We start from the raw sequence: 17,687 nt of genomic DNA, 5'->3' as shown, positions 1-17,687 counted from the left end.
AAGCCGGGGGCATGCCCAGTAGGAGTGACTGCCCTGTCATCCTGCAGCTTCCAAAAGCCTCTAATTTCTATCCCAGAAGTGGCTCCTGCCTCACAGTCCCACACTTGAGTGGCAGCAAATCCGCTGGCTTTTCACGGCGTGTGGAAATCTTCAGGCTCCTCCAGGACGCTGATCTCTGAGCTCTGTGGCTCTGCAGATTCGATGTCCATTACCTGTGTGGTCCCACGCGGGCAGGGCACCTGAGCATGAAGGGGAAGGAGCTGAGACAGACACGCGTGGACCGGAACATCAGTAAGGCTGCTGACATCGAAGCAGAGAAGAAACCCAGAAATTCAGGCCCTAAAATGTAAAACAACTTTCCCAAGAGAAGGAGGGCTTGAAAATGAAGTGAGGAAATCGAGAAATGGTCACACAAGGTTCTTCACAAAAATCAGGAGTTTCCAAGAGCTTTCTCTCGTTCCCTCTTGCCGCCGACCATGTACGCTTGGTGGGGCCTGTTTGATAGAAAACAAATGATGATAAGCAGACGGCCCTTGAGTAGCAAGAAGGTACCAGGCCTCCTTCTGTCTCTTGCCTGAAAGGAGCAAGTGGCCTCTGGGCTTGCCTGGTGGGAGACTCAGGGAAGGGACAGCGTTATTCCGTGATGGGCAAAAATGAAAGTCAAGTTATCAAACCACATTTTGGCTTCCTAGTGTGTCCATCTCTGACTCCTTTACTGAACGACCTGCACCAAGCAAGTACACGTGCAATTCCCAGGCGGTGTTCAGATCACCGACGTAGCATGATGGTCCTCAAGGCAGTGGGCCACTGGGAAAAAGGTTTGGCATGGATTCACCTGTGTGACAGGTATTTCCACTTACATTCACCATCTACAAAAGATGAACGCTTAAAATAAATTGGAATGGGACAGCCATTTGGGAAAAGGTAGAAACTGGCTCTGTGCCCACACCATGCACCTGAGTAGCCTGGGCATGCTGGCACCAAGCACCATCTGTAATCACTATGACGGAATGAGGATGCCCTTTAAGAAGGATTCCTCGTGTGGACCCAACGCTACACAATGCACATTCCAGGGAAGAGCTGAGGAACCAGCATCGGAAGACTTTGCTCAACGGCCACTCAGAAGCTGGGTGGTGTTGGGAAAATTCCAAACTTCTCCGAGCCTTGGTTTCCACCTCTTTAAGGTGGGAATGACAGTAGCATTTCCATTCTTGTTGCAAGAGTCAAAGGAGACACTGAATGTAAAAGAGATGTGAAGGTGTAAAGCACTCCCTAAATATATATACATTTTTAAACACTGCTCTTCTACCGAGAAGTATGGTAGAGATAACTATGAGTTATAAGGAACTACACCTGCATGAGCCACCCATCTTCTCTGGGGCCACTCTTAACAGCACTGTGAAAAACAAACTGCAGAATTTACATCTTCCAAAGAGCCTGCGCTCCCCTCCGGAACAGTCACGTTGGCCCATTCTGACCAGTGGCTCCGGGTGCTTTTGTAATAGTCACAGGATGTCTAAGAAGGTCACAATCAATAACGGAAGTGCAGGGCAGCCTCCTCTTGCTGGTAGGATATGTTGCCCAGGAGACCATCTCAGCCAGAACAAGATGATTTTTTATACAGAAAAAAACAGGAGAACGTTTTTAAAGGACATAACCCCTATGCTCCTCTCAAAGAAACACCCTGCCTATTATTATAAATATTTTATTACCGCACACGCATCCTAACTACTTCTTGTGGCTGGAGCCACGGAAGTGATTTATTTCTCTTTGCTTTCCTTGCATTGTGCCTCGGATCTGACACAGAGACTGTGCCCTGGAGGATACACACTCGCAAACAGAGAGCTGATGTGCAGACCGGAGGATTATGCGGAAATGTTTCTAAGCAAAATCACTTTGGCATGGCTCTTTCATTTCTGAAAACTTTGATATTCACAGGCCTAGGGTACTGCACCCTCATCTTGGAGCTTTCTGGATTTAAGCTCCTGCAAATACAGAAGATGCCCTCATCTCCAGCACCCAACTCTACTGACCCCATCACAGAAAATCCTTTTAACAGTAGTAATCCCACAAAATAGAGAAATGTGCAGTCCCCGAAGTGGCCTCGTAACATCAGAGAGATTTTATTATTAAACTCTGTGCCCCGGGCCTAGTTCTGTGGGATGACTTTTAAAGTCCTTACTTGACGGCTTCAGCCTAAGGAAACTCTTCCTGCACGTGCTGAAGAAAGGCAGGGGCAGAGGGATGACAGGCCTGTGCTGCTGGGTACAGAGGGCAGCCAATTATTCTCATTAGTGGATGGGTGCAGAATGAGAGGTAATGGCTAAGGCAGGGGCAAGAGCAGCAGTGCCACAGGAGCCCTCGCCTGCAGGCGGCAGGGACACGGGGCTGTTTTCTGGAGCGGAGGTGGTCAGGCAATTAGGAACTGTCCCAGGGGATCAACAGGAACCAGAGCCTGCGGCCCCCACCCCCAGGGGACAGAACTGCAAGCTCCTCTTCCCCCTTCTTTGAAATGAGGAAGGACAGTTGGAGCCTCGAGACAAAAGGGGCCTTGCTATTGATTGGAGCTCTTTGTGTACCCCCGGGGATGGCCCATTTAAACCACTTCAGGTGGGTCACGGTCTGGCTTACATTTAGAAGAGAATCCCGACGCTGGAGGAAAAACTTGAAAACAGCGGCAAATTGGTTTTGACAGGCAAATAGTCCAGGCACATAGAAAAACACATATTAAATGATGAATGGATGGCTATACACATATATACAGGGAAGGTGTTGCCCTTCATACACAAGGATAATGAAGCTGAAGATGCAACATTTCCCAATTTCTCACATTTATCTAAGAAATTACATCTGTCTGCTGAAGACCTTTGTTAGCCACTATTTACTGACCACACACTTGGAACGAGCCAGGAAGGGAATAAGCGGATACCCACTGTTCTTGTCCCAATATCACTGGTAAAATGAACAAATATGTCCACAGTGGTGCAATCTATTAGAAGAGATTTAATAATTATTATGCAATTCTGCTTTACTTTTGCTTTTACTTGTGTCAACAGGCTACTGCAATGATCGCGTTCAGTGCAATTTTAAAATTAGCAGTTTTGGCAAAGGAGGTTTCTTCTCTCAAACACAGACAAGTTCAGCTACAGTGTTCCCAATAATTCTAGAAGCCTAACTGTCCTTTATAAAGCAAAGATAGCACACTGGCTACCCTTCAGCCACATCTGGCCTGCAGAAGTGTGTGTTAGCCCTGCCCTTTGTTTCTAAATATATTGATTTCATTTCCAACATCTAAAAGTTGTGAGGTTTCAGGTACAGAGCTAGATCTTTGGATTTCTGGAAATAGCAAGCAACGTACCAGCATGCTGACAACTGGCTAGTAATTACATGAAATTAATTATTCTGAATTTAAAATTACTGTATTGAACAACACATGCCCTTGGTTGAAAACTTAAATGGAATCAAAAGACTTACAATGAGGCCAGGTGCAGTGCCTCACGCCTGTAATCCCAGCTGAGGATTGGGAGGCTGAGGAGGACAGATCACCTGAGGTCACGAGTTTGAGACCAGCTTGGTCACCATGGTGAAACCCTGTCTCTACCAAAAATACAAAAATTAGCCAGGTGTGGTGGCACATGCCTGTAATCCCAGCTACTCGGGAGGCTGAGGCAGGAGAATTGCTTGAACCCAGGCAGCGGAAGTTGCAGTGAGCCAAGATTGTGCCACTGCACTCCAGCCTGGGCGACAAGAGCGAAACTCCATCAAAAAAAAAAAAAAAAAAAAGCTTCACGTTGAATAACATACCTTGCTTCCAACCCCTAATACCCCCTCCATTCTCCTGCCAAAATGCTACCCTGACACCAGTTTTGTGTGTGTCATTTATGGTCGGATATGCACAGAATGTCTCTGCAAGGCTGCCCACGTTGGCCTGTGCACTCCAGTTTGCCACAGTCTCCACCACTCCCTAACATCTCACACCTGGCCTGACTCCTTTGGTTCCTGTTTGGCTCTTACAGACATCAGAGTTTGCAACCCTCTGTGAAATCGACGCTCAACTCTAATGGCGGCCTAAAGATGGCCGATCACAGGGCACTTGCCTGAGGATGTATCCACGCAACACCCCGTTGTGCTCTGTTTCTGGGGGTGGCTGCCACTGGACCATAATGGACTGATTAGTCCGCCCACTGGCCACTATATTTTTCGGGGGAGCACTGGGTGGTTCTTCAGGTAGCATCAACCTATAAATAAAAGACGGGTAGGAACAAGAGAGATGAGTACCAGAAACAGCGGGGGCCCATTTGCATTTCATCTATCTTGCTGAATCTTGAGCCTGACTATTCACAAAAATCGGGTTTCAGGAAAAGCAAAACACGCAGCCAATGAAACTGAAAGGACATGAGAAACAGTTACCACAAATCAACATAATAGAAAATCAGTTAACCAAGCAACGAGGAAAGCGTGGAGGTGACTTTGTTCTGTGTGAATAACCCCAGCACCTCAGCCCTTTAGAAAGACTGCAAGCCTGAACGCGTCCACTCGTTGGCCTGCCGTCTCAGACTCCTCCCAAACTGTTTTCTCCGGCTCTTTCAATATTTCTCATATCAAACTCCCATATTTTGAAGAAAAAAAAAGAAAGGCATTTAGAGCTCAGCTGTTCTACAAGTCAAGCCCATTGAAAGCTCAGGTTGGTTGGGGAAGGTGTGCTGAAATGTGATGAAGCCATTTTCCCATGTCACCTCCGAATGAGATTTTTCAGAGGCGGCCCTCGCAGGGATGGGAGAGCATGAAGACCGCTCAGGAATGCGACGCCTCTGCAGAGACAGCTTCCCTTAACAGCACGCTAGGCGTTGACTTGCTAAGACTGTGGCATCAGCATCCACCCGGCAGTGGGGTGGACAAAGGACACGGAAAACGTGTGAGCTCTTAATTTCCTGTACACAGAGGGCTGTGCTGTCAGGAGCGATTTATGTAGGCACAGCCAGATCGCCACAGGAAAAATCCAAGGAACCTGCCTCACAGCAATGAAGGAAGGCCCAGCTAAGTCTGCGTGGGCCTGTCTTTCCCTCTTTGCGACAGGCTTTTCTGCTCACGGTTTGTCCGGTCTCCCTGAGGGAAGCCAGCGGGTTGCTGTGATCAATTCCACCACATAATGTGATGCTTCTCTTTGGCGTTCAGCCCCCCCCAGCTGTTCCACACCCCCACCTGGGGCGGGATTCACGCACCTGCTTGTCTCGGCGCTGTACTGGCCCCTGCCCACTTCATTCACCGCGCACACCCGGAATTGATAGGTACGAGCCGGAGTCAGGCCACTCACGGTGACGCCTGTCATCTCAGGGCCAACGTTTGACAGATGCACCTTCCAGGGAGAGTCTGAAAGAATGAAGAAAACGAATTCAAGCCCACAGACTTATCATGTCTGAATAAGAAGAGGTGAATGCAAAGGCTTTCTCAGGGAACATCTCATTTGCTTAGCAGGACAGCTCTAGGAGAAGGAAAGCTTATCCCATTTAGCAGGTGTGGAAACTCAGGCTCTGGCCATGTGGCTAGTAACTTGCAAGCCAGAAAGGCAACTTCCCCCCATGCCGCCATCAACGAGCAAAGGGATTTTTTTGTGCAACCTGCATACGGCGGTTTAAAAGGAACCAAAATGTCCCTAATTCCTGTGTTCAGTATGTAAGGGGAGAAAGTTCTCTGTCGGCTCACATGGTTAGGCAGATTGCAGATTTGTCTCCCAGAAAAGGATGCTGCACATGTCACTGAATGATAAATAAAAACTATATTCATTAACATTTTAATAAAAGAGGAAATGAGCATGATAAAGACAGATGGGCTGTGTATTTCGCAGCCCATCTGCGTGGCAGGCCCATTACACCACCACACCCTTGAGTGGCTTTGGCTGGAGAGAGGAGTAATGAAATTCACAGCGAGCTTAGAATATCTTCCCACCCAGCTTTCCAGCAGGTGTGCAAGAGGGACTCTGCCAGCCAAATGCGCTCTCGCCGGCAAGGCTTCCGAAGGTTCTGCTGGAGATCCTACACCCTTGCGTGGATTTTTTGCAGAGTTTAAACAGGATTTTCAGCCCAGTCATTTTGTAGAGTGATGCCCTGGAATGAACAAAGTCTTGGCAGTGACTTCCAGCATCCGCTGTCAGTTCCCATTCTGAACTGTGATGATGCCTGAACTGAATTTTCAAGTTATTAGTGAAGTAAAACCTGGGTGGGGGAAATTCTTCTGGAAATCGAGCTGTCTCGCTGACCTGAAGTGGCGCTAAGGTCCCTTTCACCCACATTAGAGATGGTCAGAAAGAGGTGGCGCATGCTTTCTACCATAGTGCTGGGCTAGGCGGAGCCTGGAGACAGTACCAGCTGCGTGTCAGCATCCACACATAAAATCCCAGCCGCTTCTCCAAAAACCTACAGCCCCAACCGCGGGGATTCGTAAGTCTGCGCCTGCGAGCTCATTGGAAATGCACTCCAGCTCCTTACCGATCACCAAGCAGTGGCCATAAATTGCTCCAAAATGAAAATGAGACTCTCAAAGGAAACTTCTGTTGCCTCACACAGAGGTGACTATCACTAATTCAGAATTTGCTCACTAGATTCCTTAACACAAAGTTCAGCTGCTCTGAAGCATGAAGCCAGTTGGCTATGAAGATGGAATCTTTTTAATTATTTCAAATCAAGCTGCTTCCAAAAATGGCTTTCTGGGAACACAGTCTTTGCCACCAGCTGGGCATTTCAGCGTTCTTGGCTTTTGATTTCCAGTGACATGGATAATGGGCAGCTGATGAGGATCCCCCTCTCTGTGTGTCTCCTTTAAAAACAAAATGTGTGCATTCCCAGTTACCTACAGAAGAACTCACAGCAACTTCCCTTTTCACTCTGGGAGCCTAAAACCCTTCCACTTGTATCATGCAGCTCATGGTGATCTGGTTTGCCAAGCAGTCTCCCTTACAAAAAACAGCCATTTGTCAATGTGGAAGACGAAAGGCCATTCCCAGTATCAGGGCAACCAGACTCGGTTGGTAGAAGGCAGGGCCCCTTCGTGCCAAGTCCAGCATCCATGGAAATACCGTTCTCATTCTGAAGAGAAGTGGTATGTAGAAGAAAGAAGCATGGAGACCACAGCTGACTACGAGCTCTCCCACTTAAGGGTGTTCAGTTTTGTTTGAACTTCCGTGAAAACAGTGGACAAATCAGAACCACAATATTGCATCTAATACCCACTAGGGTGGCTGTTATTAAAAGAAAACACATACACACAAACAGAAAATAACAGGTGTTGGGAAGGATGTGAAGAAATTCCGCCCCATTTCGCGGTTGTTCTGAATATAAAATGGTATAGCTGCTACAGACAACAGTATGGTGGCTCTTCAAAAAATTAAGACAGAATTACCATAGAATCCAGCAATTCTGCTTCTCAGTATACACTCAAAGGAACAGAAAGGAGGGGTTCGAAGAGATATGTGCATACCTGTGTTCAAAGCAGCTTTATTCACAGTAGCCAAAAGGTAGAAGCAACCTGAGGGATATGATGAGGTTTCTCTTCAAAGAACCCAATCAATCTTTTATTCTTTAATTTATAGTACCCTTCCCCTGCTGCCTTTTCCCTTTTTTTCCTTTTTGCCTTTGTTAGATGCCACAGTACCAGGCGTAATCAGTAGCATCTCACATTCCTTCCTTTATTTGGAAAGAGGACTAACTTTCTAGTTCATTACAGAACACCCTTTCCCCTTTCCTCTTCGCTTTCTTTTACGTGCCCACCTTATCTAAAAAAAAAACAAAGGTTCAGCCAACCGGGATTAGTTTGGATTGTACGACCCGACCCCGGCCAATGGGGAAAGGGTACAGGGGCGGGACTTGCGTCAGGAATAAAGGCTCTCGTGCCCCTTTGTTCAGGTGTGCTGTCATGGCGACTGGCCAAGGAGGCACCCCTCTGCGCAGAAGTAAAATTGCTTTGCTAAGAATCCTTTGTTCGAGTGTTCAATTTCCTTAGGATTTTGAGTGTTATTCCTAACAAACCCAACTGCCCACCGACGGATGAATGGGTAAACAAACACGATCTGTCCATACAATGTCTACTATTCAGCTTTTTAAAGGAAGGAAATTAGGACACATGCCGGAACGTGGATGAACCTTGAGGACAGTATACTACGTGAAATAAGTCACAGAAAGACAAATACTGTATGATTCCACTTGCATGAGACATCTAGAACAAATTCACAGAGACAGAAAGTAGGAGGAGCAGGGGAAAGGGCAACAGGAAGTGACTGTTTAGTGGTGCAGAAGTTTTGCAACATGAAAAGAGCTCTAGAGAAGGATGGTGGTGACGGTGGCAGAACAGTGTGAATGTGTTTAATGCCACTGAGCCGTGCACTTACAAACGGTGAACATGATGGATTTTTTATGTGTGTTTTGCTGCCATTAAAGATTAAAACAATGCCTGTAATCCCTGCATTTTTGGAGGCTGAGGCGGGTGGATCACGAGGTCAGGAGTTCAAGACCAGCCTGGCCAAGACGGTGAAACCCCGTCTCTACTAAAAATACAAAAAATTAGCCGGGCGTGGTGGCAGGTGCCTGTAATCGCAGCTACTCAGGAGGCTGAGACAGAATTGCTGAAACCCGGGAGGCGGAGGTTGTAGGGAGCCGAGATCGCGCCACTGGACTCCAGCCTGGGCGACAGAGCAAGACTCTGTCTCAAACAACAAATTAAAGGAAATAATGAAAAGATGGGGTGATAATATATAACCCCCAAGACTCCCCGAGTATGAAATCACATACATTGAAAGCATCTAGCTGTAAGCTTGGCCCAGGGTGCTGGATAGCTTGCTCTCCCTAGATCCAAGCTCCGCCCTCCCTATCCAGCTCTGTCCTGGGGACTCCTGCCCTGAGGCTTCCTGTAGATGAGGGGAGCAAATGTAAGGCTCTTCCTTCCTCACTGGGAGGCTGCCTGGGGCTACCTGGGTCCTTCCTCCAAAGGGTCCCCCTCTTTTCCAAGCAGACACCCTACATAATCTCTCCTTCTGGGGTTCTGCAACTGCCTCGGGCTCTTGAACCTTAGAGTGAAACCCGCTCTGAGGCTACCAGCCCCCGGTAACAGTGGTTCCCCTCCACCCGCACCTCTGCAAACATTCCCCTTCTAAAACTTCCTCCTTGATTGCTCTCATTCAGAAACGCCATCTTTTCCCTCAGGAAGCTTGACTGATACCGGACTCGGTAAAGCTCTTCATCCACCCCTTTCTTCCTTCAGACATCACAGTGTCTAGCAGTCAGCCATTCACCTGCTCCGTCAGGCACAGTGAGCAAACATCGTTTCAGAAAGAGACAGTCAAGAGGACAACTGTTGTAACCAGGTGACTGAGGCGATTAATCAGACTGCGGGAGAAGCAGAGCAAGCCTGGAGATGCCGCTTTCCCGCCCTCGGCCCTGCCTGATCCTGGCTGTTTGTTCACTCCGAGTGTAAACAGCTCCTGAAAGTCCAGAACCCCAGCCTCAGGGTTCAGAGTCTGCTGCCTGGTTTGATTTCACAACAGGGCCTATTAATTACCTCTGCATCTCGGGGCCTGCTCAGTCCTGCTGCAACTATAGGAATTCTTTCTTTATTCTTTTTCCTTTTTCACTAGAAAATAAAAGGTCTGGCTGGAAGAGAGGTTAAAGTGAAAACTAATACAAATGAACTGATCCATCTCTGGGCACCCTGATTTGTACAAAAAAAAAAATTGTTTTGGGAAGGATTTGCTCATTCTCAAGCTCTGGAATTGCAAGCTTGCGGAGAACTGTTAAAATTTAAATAGCAAGTCTGTTCCTGACAATCAATAAGCAACATCCCTTTAAAAGGGTCCGCCCCCATCCGGTCCTCACAGAAGAGGGCCATAGGATGCTTGTCTTGGAGGCTGGGAGGTAGAAGAATCTTTTGATAAAGGAAACCATCCCATAAACGTTTAATACCTTTTTTCCTCCCCTTCAGGGACTCTCAGATCTAGACGACTGAGGGATTTTACACTTCCCCAGCCAGGCTCCGTTCTACAGAGGGCATCACTGCACTTTCGTTTCCTTAGTGGTAAGGCCGAGAATCGTGAGGAATGAATCACAACCCCGCTTTAGCTGTTGGTTTAAAAAGCTGGTGGTTTCCAATCTTTGAAAATGTACTGGAAGCTTTTTCCAATAAAAAAGAGCATTATCAGTTTCTCAATTAAAGGTGTCTGAAGAAGGAACATGTTTTTTGAAAGAAGGTATTTTTTTTCTTTTCTTTTTTGAGACAGGGTCCCGCTTTGTCACCCAGGCTGGAGTGCAATGGCGCAATCTCGGCTCACTGCAACGTCCGCTCCTGGGTTCAAGCAATCCTCCTGCCTCAGTCATGTTCCTTTCCACCCCTACCCCCCACAATGCATTCCATCCCCCAGGCTGGGACCACAGGTGTGCGCCACCGTGCCCGGCTAATTTTTGTATTTTTTGTAGAGACGGGACTTCGCCACGTGGCTCAGGCTTGTCTTGAACACCTGGACTCAAGCAATCTGTCTGCCTTGGCCTCCCAAAGTGTTGAGATTACAGGAGTGAACCACCAAGCCCAGCAGGGAGATTTTCCTTAATTGCCAAAAGCATCATCATATTATTAATACATAACATTTCTGTGGCAGTTTGCCACCTGGAAGTGCTTTCGGGTCTGTAGCCACAGAAACCCACTTGGGGAGGAGGTCTTACCGCGCCTCTTTTTCACTCCAGGAAACCAAGACTCAGGGAAGTTTAAGTAAGTTCTGCTGAATTTCACAGGTGGCGGCTACCTAGAGCAGCTCCATCTCAACATCACCAGAAGCGGAGCAGCTGGTGTCATGTGCCTCCTTGGGTTATGCAGCAGGAAGTACCTGCAATACCCAAGAAGTATTAACACACACACACACACACACACACACACACGCACACTCTCTCTCTCTCTCTCACATACGAAAAGAAACTACCCGGAAACGGAAGGCAGCTCAAATCCAGTCTCCAGTCAATAAAGAAGGCGCAGTAATCCCAGCACTTTGGGAGGCCGAGGCAGGTGGATCACGAGGTCAAGAGATCAAGACCATCCTGGCCAACATGGTAAAACCCTGTCTCTACTAAAAATACAAAAAATTAGCCAGGCGTGGTGTCATGCACCTGTATTCCCAGCTACTTGGGAGGCTGAGGCAGGAGAATCGCTTGAACCCAGGAGGTAGAGGTTGCAGTGAGCCAAGATCAAGCCACTGCACTCCAGCCTGGTGACAGAGCAAGACTCCGTCTCAAAAAAAAAAAAAAAAAAAAAAAAAGATGCAGGAACCAATTAAGCACCAGAATTACCAGAATCCTAATCTAGGACTTGGGGCCTTCTATAGGACAACTCTCATGGACTCTGCCCAGGCAGGAAGCGGGGAGGTAGGAGGGGGTTTTGTGGATGAAGAGACAGTGAGACACAAAACAACCAGTACGATGGATGGACCTTGTTTGGATCCTGATGCAAGTGTAAAAAGACCTTTCTTTCTAGACACTTAGGGAAAATTAAATATAGACTGAATAGCAGGTGATATTAAGGACTACTATTAATTTTGTTAGGTGTAATCAACTTTTTGAGCTGCTTACTGATCACTTAGGGATGAAATGACATAATTTCTGGAATTTCCTTTAAAACACTCTAGCAAAAGGAAAGTGAGGAACAGATGAAATAAATATGGTTAAAATGTTACTGGTTGTTGGAGCTATATTTTTGTGTGTATTTAGTACTTCTAATAATAAAAAGTTCTTAGAAAGTGTCTACTTTTGTCATAGCATTGCCAGCATGGAGCATTTTATAACTGTTGTAATTGTCTATTGGTGGGTGAAAAATGTAATTTGGTTGATGCTTTACTTTGCATTTTTATATGAATGAGAATGAGCATGCTTTCATTAAAATAAGGATAGTTCCCCCAGGTTACAGTTAAGCGGAAAAATTAGGTGCAAATTTATTATTTTTCTAATTTGAATTCTACTACTGTTTTTGCTACAACAGTCTGCATGTTGAATCTCCTGAAATTTAAGTATTAGCTTATAATAATCATGGTGATCCATGAAAAGAGTAATCCACTGGCTAAGCTCCCTTGGGATCTATTTTATTCCCTGTTTGGTCCTCAGCAACTAGAAGAGTGCCTGACACAGAGTAGGAGCTCAATACGTGTTTGTGGAACAAAAGCACCCACTCTTGGAGCTACTGTTGATGCCTGTATGTGTTCACGTTCAACTTTCACAGTAACCTTGAGGGGGATAAAATGATCTTCATTTCCACATGAGAAATGGATGGAGTGAAGACTCAGGGTCTCTCCACTCTCCATTAATGCTCCTTGTGCAAACTCCACATCTCATTGTTGCCTAGGATTTAAAGCTGCAGAGTTAAGGGCTTGGTCACAGAGATGAAGGAGAAGATGAGCTTGTCTTGGAGCAATGCCCGCGAGGGCCCCCAGCATGGAGCTAAGTGGGGAGGCTTCACGCTAATCAGAGGCTCCCCTCCACCACAATAGACTCTCTCTCTAGACACTGAGTAAAAGCAGGCTGCATTCCTTAGGGTGGCACTGCACACTCAAGACAGGTGCTGCTGAGAGTCTAGCCCTAGGCACAGATCAGGTTAAATTCCCCGTGTCTGGAAGGTCTAGCAAGCATCAGCAGTGATGAGTCACGTTGACAGGGTTCACCCTTGATGTGATGTGATGAGAATGGTGCTTTACCTCCCTGGTCTTCTTCCCAAAGCCCCATAATCTCGGTCTAGCTAAGAGAAGAACATCAGACAAATCCCAATTGAGTGACGTTCTACAAAACAGATCCTGGACGGGATCCTGCAACAGAGCGGGAAAGACGTCATCAGGGAGAGACTGCAGAGCTCGGAAGGGGGCAGTGACTGCAGTGAACAATAAGGTGTCACTGTGGGCTCACTGAATGGACAAAGGCACCACACTAGTGTCACAGGGGAAGCTGGGTGGCGGGTCCATCCTTGAAACAGTTCTGTAAGCTCCAAACTGCTCTAAAATACCAAGTTTAGTAAGAAAAAAGAAAGACCTACCATGAGTGGTTGGTCCAGAGCAGGCAGGGGAGGGGCAGGTTAGGAGGCCCTGCGTGGAACCTCCAGTGGAAGGTCATGTGTTTTGCATGAGAAGAGCAGATCTGTGTGTATGTGTCCACATGCGTGTGCCCAGGCACACAAAAGTGAGGGCTGTCAGAGAGCTGGGGTTAAAGCCACTGGGATTCCTCCTGAGGCTAGAGCCTGGAGAATGAGGTGTCCCAGACACGGCTCATGCTGAACTCCTCAGTGCTGGGGGGCCTGATGCCCATGGGGTGGAGCAGTAGCAAAGGGCTAGGGCTCCATGTGCTGCAAACAGCACTGCCCAGTGCCCTCTGCGAAGGAAGCTCATGCCAACCCCAGAAGAAAGATGCACAGAGCGACCTGGAGCTCTTGGCTCCCATCACATCGGGCCCTCCCCGGGTCCCAGCAGAGGCTCTTTCAATTTTGTATTATTTTTCTTAACAAGAGCTCCAAAATTACACAACAAAACCTGGATCCACCCCTGAGAACCAGATATCCATCTCCCAACCACATTTTTTTCCACCTTAAAGGGGTAAAAAATGGTAAATTTTATGTATATTTTGTGTGTATATGTATTTGTATATATATGTTTGTGTATGTACATTATTTATACCATAAAAATGATAGAAGTTCACTTAAAATTTTTGGAAAATAAAGAGTATGGGAAGGAACTGAAATGAAACAGGCATAAGTCCATACTGCAGTTCTTGTTTTTTAAACCATTCTCATTGTTGTTCAATGCTTTGGGTAATTACTTTCACGTTTTTGGAGACTCCGACCTATATCTTAGTGTTCAGCTCAGTGAGTTACTGAGATTAGTTTGGTGGAAGGAATGACATTTCCTCCTCTATATTAAAGCGCCCTTAAATTACTGTCGTCACATGAACAGAAATAACACAGTTTTGAAAGCCCAGACAACAAAGAATTTCAGCCTCCATGCAGTTAAACTGCTTGGGGTGAGGCTTCGGAACCCACTCCTACTCTGAGCCACTCCCCCTTCCAGGCTGGAGCCCAGGCTCAGAGACGGGCACAGCCAGGGCTACGAGAAAGCTTCTCTTGGTCTAGTCAGAGCTCATCTGGGCGTTAAGAGAGAAGCACAGATAATAACTAGTTATGCAAAGGTTATATAAAGTGTTTTCTGCAGGATTCTAGTTAAAAACTCTGACAATGACAAAAGGAACATAATTTTTAGTGGCACTGTAGAATTCCAAGCTTAAGCTGGTAAATACATTTGTAGAACAGACTGTACTCCTGCAGGGGACTGCGAGGGCCCCCAGATGAATGTGACTCTATTCAGGCAAGAAACACATCTAAGACAAACACAATTTGAAAAGAACATTGTGAAACAGACCTGTTCGTGGTGGCAACCCTGGAAGAGAAGACAGAGGCCACAGAAGTGACAGGGATAAACCACTAAGGATGCTTGAGAAAGAAAGAGGCTTAGGCCAGACAAAGACTTCATAGAACAGGGGGAAGAAAGAGTAGGAAGTAGATGGATACTTTCTACCTAAAACAAAACACCGCAGAGTGGACAGTATAAAGACATTTTGATATCCTTCCCTTTGGGAAGACTTTCTCTGTTGTATATATCTTTAGAGAAACCATAAAGGTCTACAAGCTCAGGATTAAAATGCACCAAGTTTTTGTCTTAAAAAGTTAAGAACTAAAGAGCTGAGATATTTGAAATACATGAAACCCCCAGCTAATGGATGCAGCCCAAATGATCCCACAACAGGCTTTGAGGCCATAGACTGCTTACATCCAGGGCACTGTGGCCTCCAGAGCCTCAGGTCAAGACATCAAAGGTGGCCCACCAAGGCCAGACTTTGACCTGGACCCAAGAGGAGACACATGCTCACCGGGAGATGTGGGCCGATGTGCTGGAGAAGCCATTGCCTCCAGAGAAGGGGCAGGAGGTTGGAAATGGTGACTGGATACATCCAGAAGCTTGGGGAACTCGATCTTGGGTGGGAGACCAACCCTAATGGTGGCAAACCCCTGCAACAGGCTGGAGATAGCTGGCAGGCAGTGGGTGGAGCAGGGGTCCCTCTCCAGATGGAAGCTGGCCTGACCTCCTGGAGCTCAAGCTACGGGAGCCATGCTGTATTCCGCACCGTGCGGTCACCACAGGCACTCCCACGCAGGAAGTTACGCCATCCTGTGGGACAGCCTGGGCCAGAGGATTCCAGAAGGTGAGGACCAACCAAGGATGTGGGAGCCACCCTGGGCTCTCTGACCCCCACCTCGTCTTGGTGAGGGCAGGAAGCTAACAGGAAGTGAACGCAGAAGCAGACCTCAGCCCCCTCTGGGCCCCCAACACAGCCATGGTCCCCCCTTCGTAAACACCTCTGACAGGTACTGTCTCCCCAGATATGCATTTATTAAAATGGGGACAAATGCTATGCATGGGAGGCTTAATAAGCAAAAGCCCAAAGAAAGACGAGCTAAAATATGAAATACTCCCCGAAAAGTCTGAGGCCATTAGAAAATGCCTGTGTGAGGTGTGTTTCAAAGACAGTATTAAAATATTTGAAGCATGAAGAACAAAGTCTCTTCGCCATTTTGGCAAGCAAAACAGCAGAACGCCCATCGGCTTTTAAGTCCATAATAGCAACAGGGGATGGAGATGTTGAACAGATTGTGCGGTGACAGCCAGGAGCAGCGTTCATGGAGAGCGGCGTGGAGACGGCTGACGGGTTCCCTATATGAAAAGGCACCTGTGGCAGGGGAAGAACCAACCCACCCGTGCAGCTCAGAGATTCTCTTTGTGGAGGAAGAACCTCTCCTGCAAAGATGCTGGGGAGGGGCTCAGGAGAGGCACTGGGACTCAGAGAACGTGCTCCAAAAGCTAGTCTTGGCCCAGAAGCTGACAAAACCAAGCCATGCTTCAGAAAGCAGAGGCGGAGAGACACAAAAAAGCATCAGGCCGCTGGGCGCACCAGAACGTTCCATGCTGGAGGAAGGATAAGCTGCCTGGAGGATACCGCAACCTGAACCCCAGAACATCATCTCAGCCTCAGCATGCTCTAGTCAAGCTCACAGATGCTCTTCCCAGACCGGTTTCCTCAGCAGGCCTCCTGCTTCCACGTCCAGGCCTGGGGCTCTAGGCCATCTTGGGCCCCCTCCTTCCCAGGGAAACCCCATCAGCAATTCGGGAATGACCACCTTCCTGCTCCAGGTCCTCAGCCTCCTGCTGCCCTCCACTCTCTGAGCCTCACAGAGAGCTCCCTGTAGGCCACTGCCAGGTAAATCTTGCTAAAAACTTGCTTTCACACCACCTTCCCTAGCTCCCGGCTTTGTGCAGCTCTTTGTTGTACAAGACTCGGGTCTGGCATCATTTGGTCCCTCTCTGTCTCTCGCAGGCATCCCTTTTCAGCCAGGAATGATGCACCCGAGGCTGCTAGCAGTGCTCCCTCATGGTGGGGGGAGATAAAAACTCTCCCTTTATACATCATCTACTATTTCTCCAGCTTCAATGAGCATGTATTACTTTGTACTTAAAAATACATTATTAGTTAGAAAATGGTTTTTTATAAAGCAGTCCATTTCAGCCTCCAGCCTCCAGCTTCTCCTGCTCAAAGATCCTTCTGCTCTTACTAATTCACTCACTGGGAAATTTCCTGAACTCCCATTTTGCTGTCCTGCATCCAAGCCTCGGAGTCCTTGGCCACCAGCTCCCCCCGCCCCAAGGCACCAGGGAATCCGAATACTGCCCGTTTGAACATTCTGCTCAAGGCCCACCTCCAAGGGCCTCCATGCCCACACCTGCCCACAGGGAACCCCCCTTCCCTGAGGGTCTTGATTCTCAGATCCACTTTCCTGGCAAGCGATCACATACTACCCGACGCCCCCTCGTATATTCTTGGATTTGTGATTTAATTTTGTGAGTGTTCTTTGCCTCGAAAATGGACCTCACGCTCTTCCTGGTACCTCCTGGTGTCTAATGCTCTCAGGAGGGAGTGGATGCACGATTTGCAGACTTGCCTGAAGTGACTGTGCTCTGTACCCAAGGGAAGGGGGAGAAAGAAAATAAAGGAAAGAAGGTCGATGGCTCATTTCACATGAGCGTGCCCTTAAAGTATGGTGACATGATACATGTACGTGCGCGTGTGTGTGTGTGTGTTTGGGGAGAGATATCTCCTATTTTTAAAGAGAGCTTAAGGATATTCTAAAGTGAAGATATGCATAAAATTGGGTGATACAATGACATAAATACAAACAAAAACAAAATCAAACTCATAAAGGAGAAGAATGCAAACAGATGGAGATGTTCTAAGCAGTTGGAATGACTGAGGTACTTCAGTTAGACACTCAGGTTAGCTTTGGGCTTCCTGGTGGCCAAGGCATAAAGGGACACATGGATGGCACACTTGCAAAAGGAAGCTCCCACGTTCACCCAGAGAAGCCAGCACTCCCTAGGCAGCGGAGATGCCGACTGCACGGAACTCCATGTGGAAGACAGTGAGCGATGTGGAAGATACAGAGGTGTCGTTCCTCCTGCACGTTGTTAGAAAACATGAAGATATGGGATTAACTCCTAATTCATAGAAAACAGGGCTTCTTTCTGAGTTAAGGAAAAGTACATTATTTCAGGTTTGAGGCTTGGGAACCTAGAGTCATAG

At 47.4% G+C, this 17,687-nt stretch overlaps 1 protein-coding gene across 3 annotated transcripts in view; it reads right to left on the bottom strand.

Annotated features, from left to right (window-relative positions):
* Positions 1-17,687, bottom strand: part of SDK1 (sidekick cell adhesion molecule 1) — a 965,237-nt gene that overhangs the window by 252,953 nt on the left and 694,597 nt on the right. For all 3 annotated transcript variants that reach the window (XM_055346825.2, XM_055346826.2, XM_055346828.2), the window contains 2 exons: positions 5,223-5,370; positions 4,098-4,238 (listed from right to left, as the gene is read on the bottom strand). In XM_055346825.2, coding sequence (XP_055202800.1) covers positions 4,098-4,238; positions 5,223-5,370 — 289 coding nt within the window. The remainder of the gene's footprint in view (positions 1-4,097; positions 4,239-5,222; positions 5,371-17,687) is intronic.

The sequence above is a fragment of the Gorilla gorilla genome, chromosome 6, assembly GCF_029281585.2.
Source record: "Gorilla gorilla gorilla isolate KB3781 chromosome 6, NHGRI_mGorGor1-v2.1_pri, whole genome shotgun sequence".
In the NCBI taxonomy this organism is placed as follows: domain Eukaryota; kingdom Metazoa; phylum Chordata; class Mammalia; order Primates; family Hominidae; genus Gorilla; species Gorilla gorilla.
Note: the sequence above shows the minus strand (reverse complement) of the source record. Positions and strands in the feature narration are given on the sequence as shown.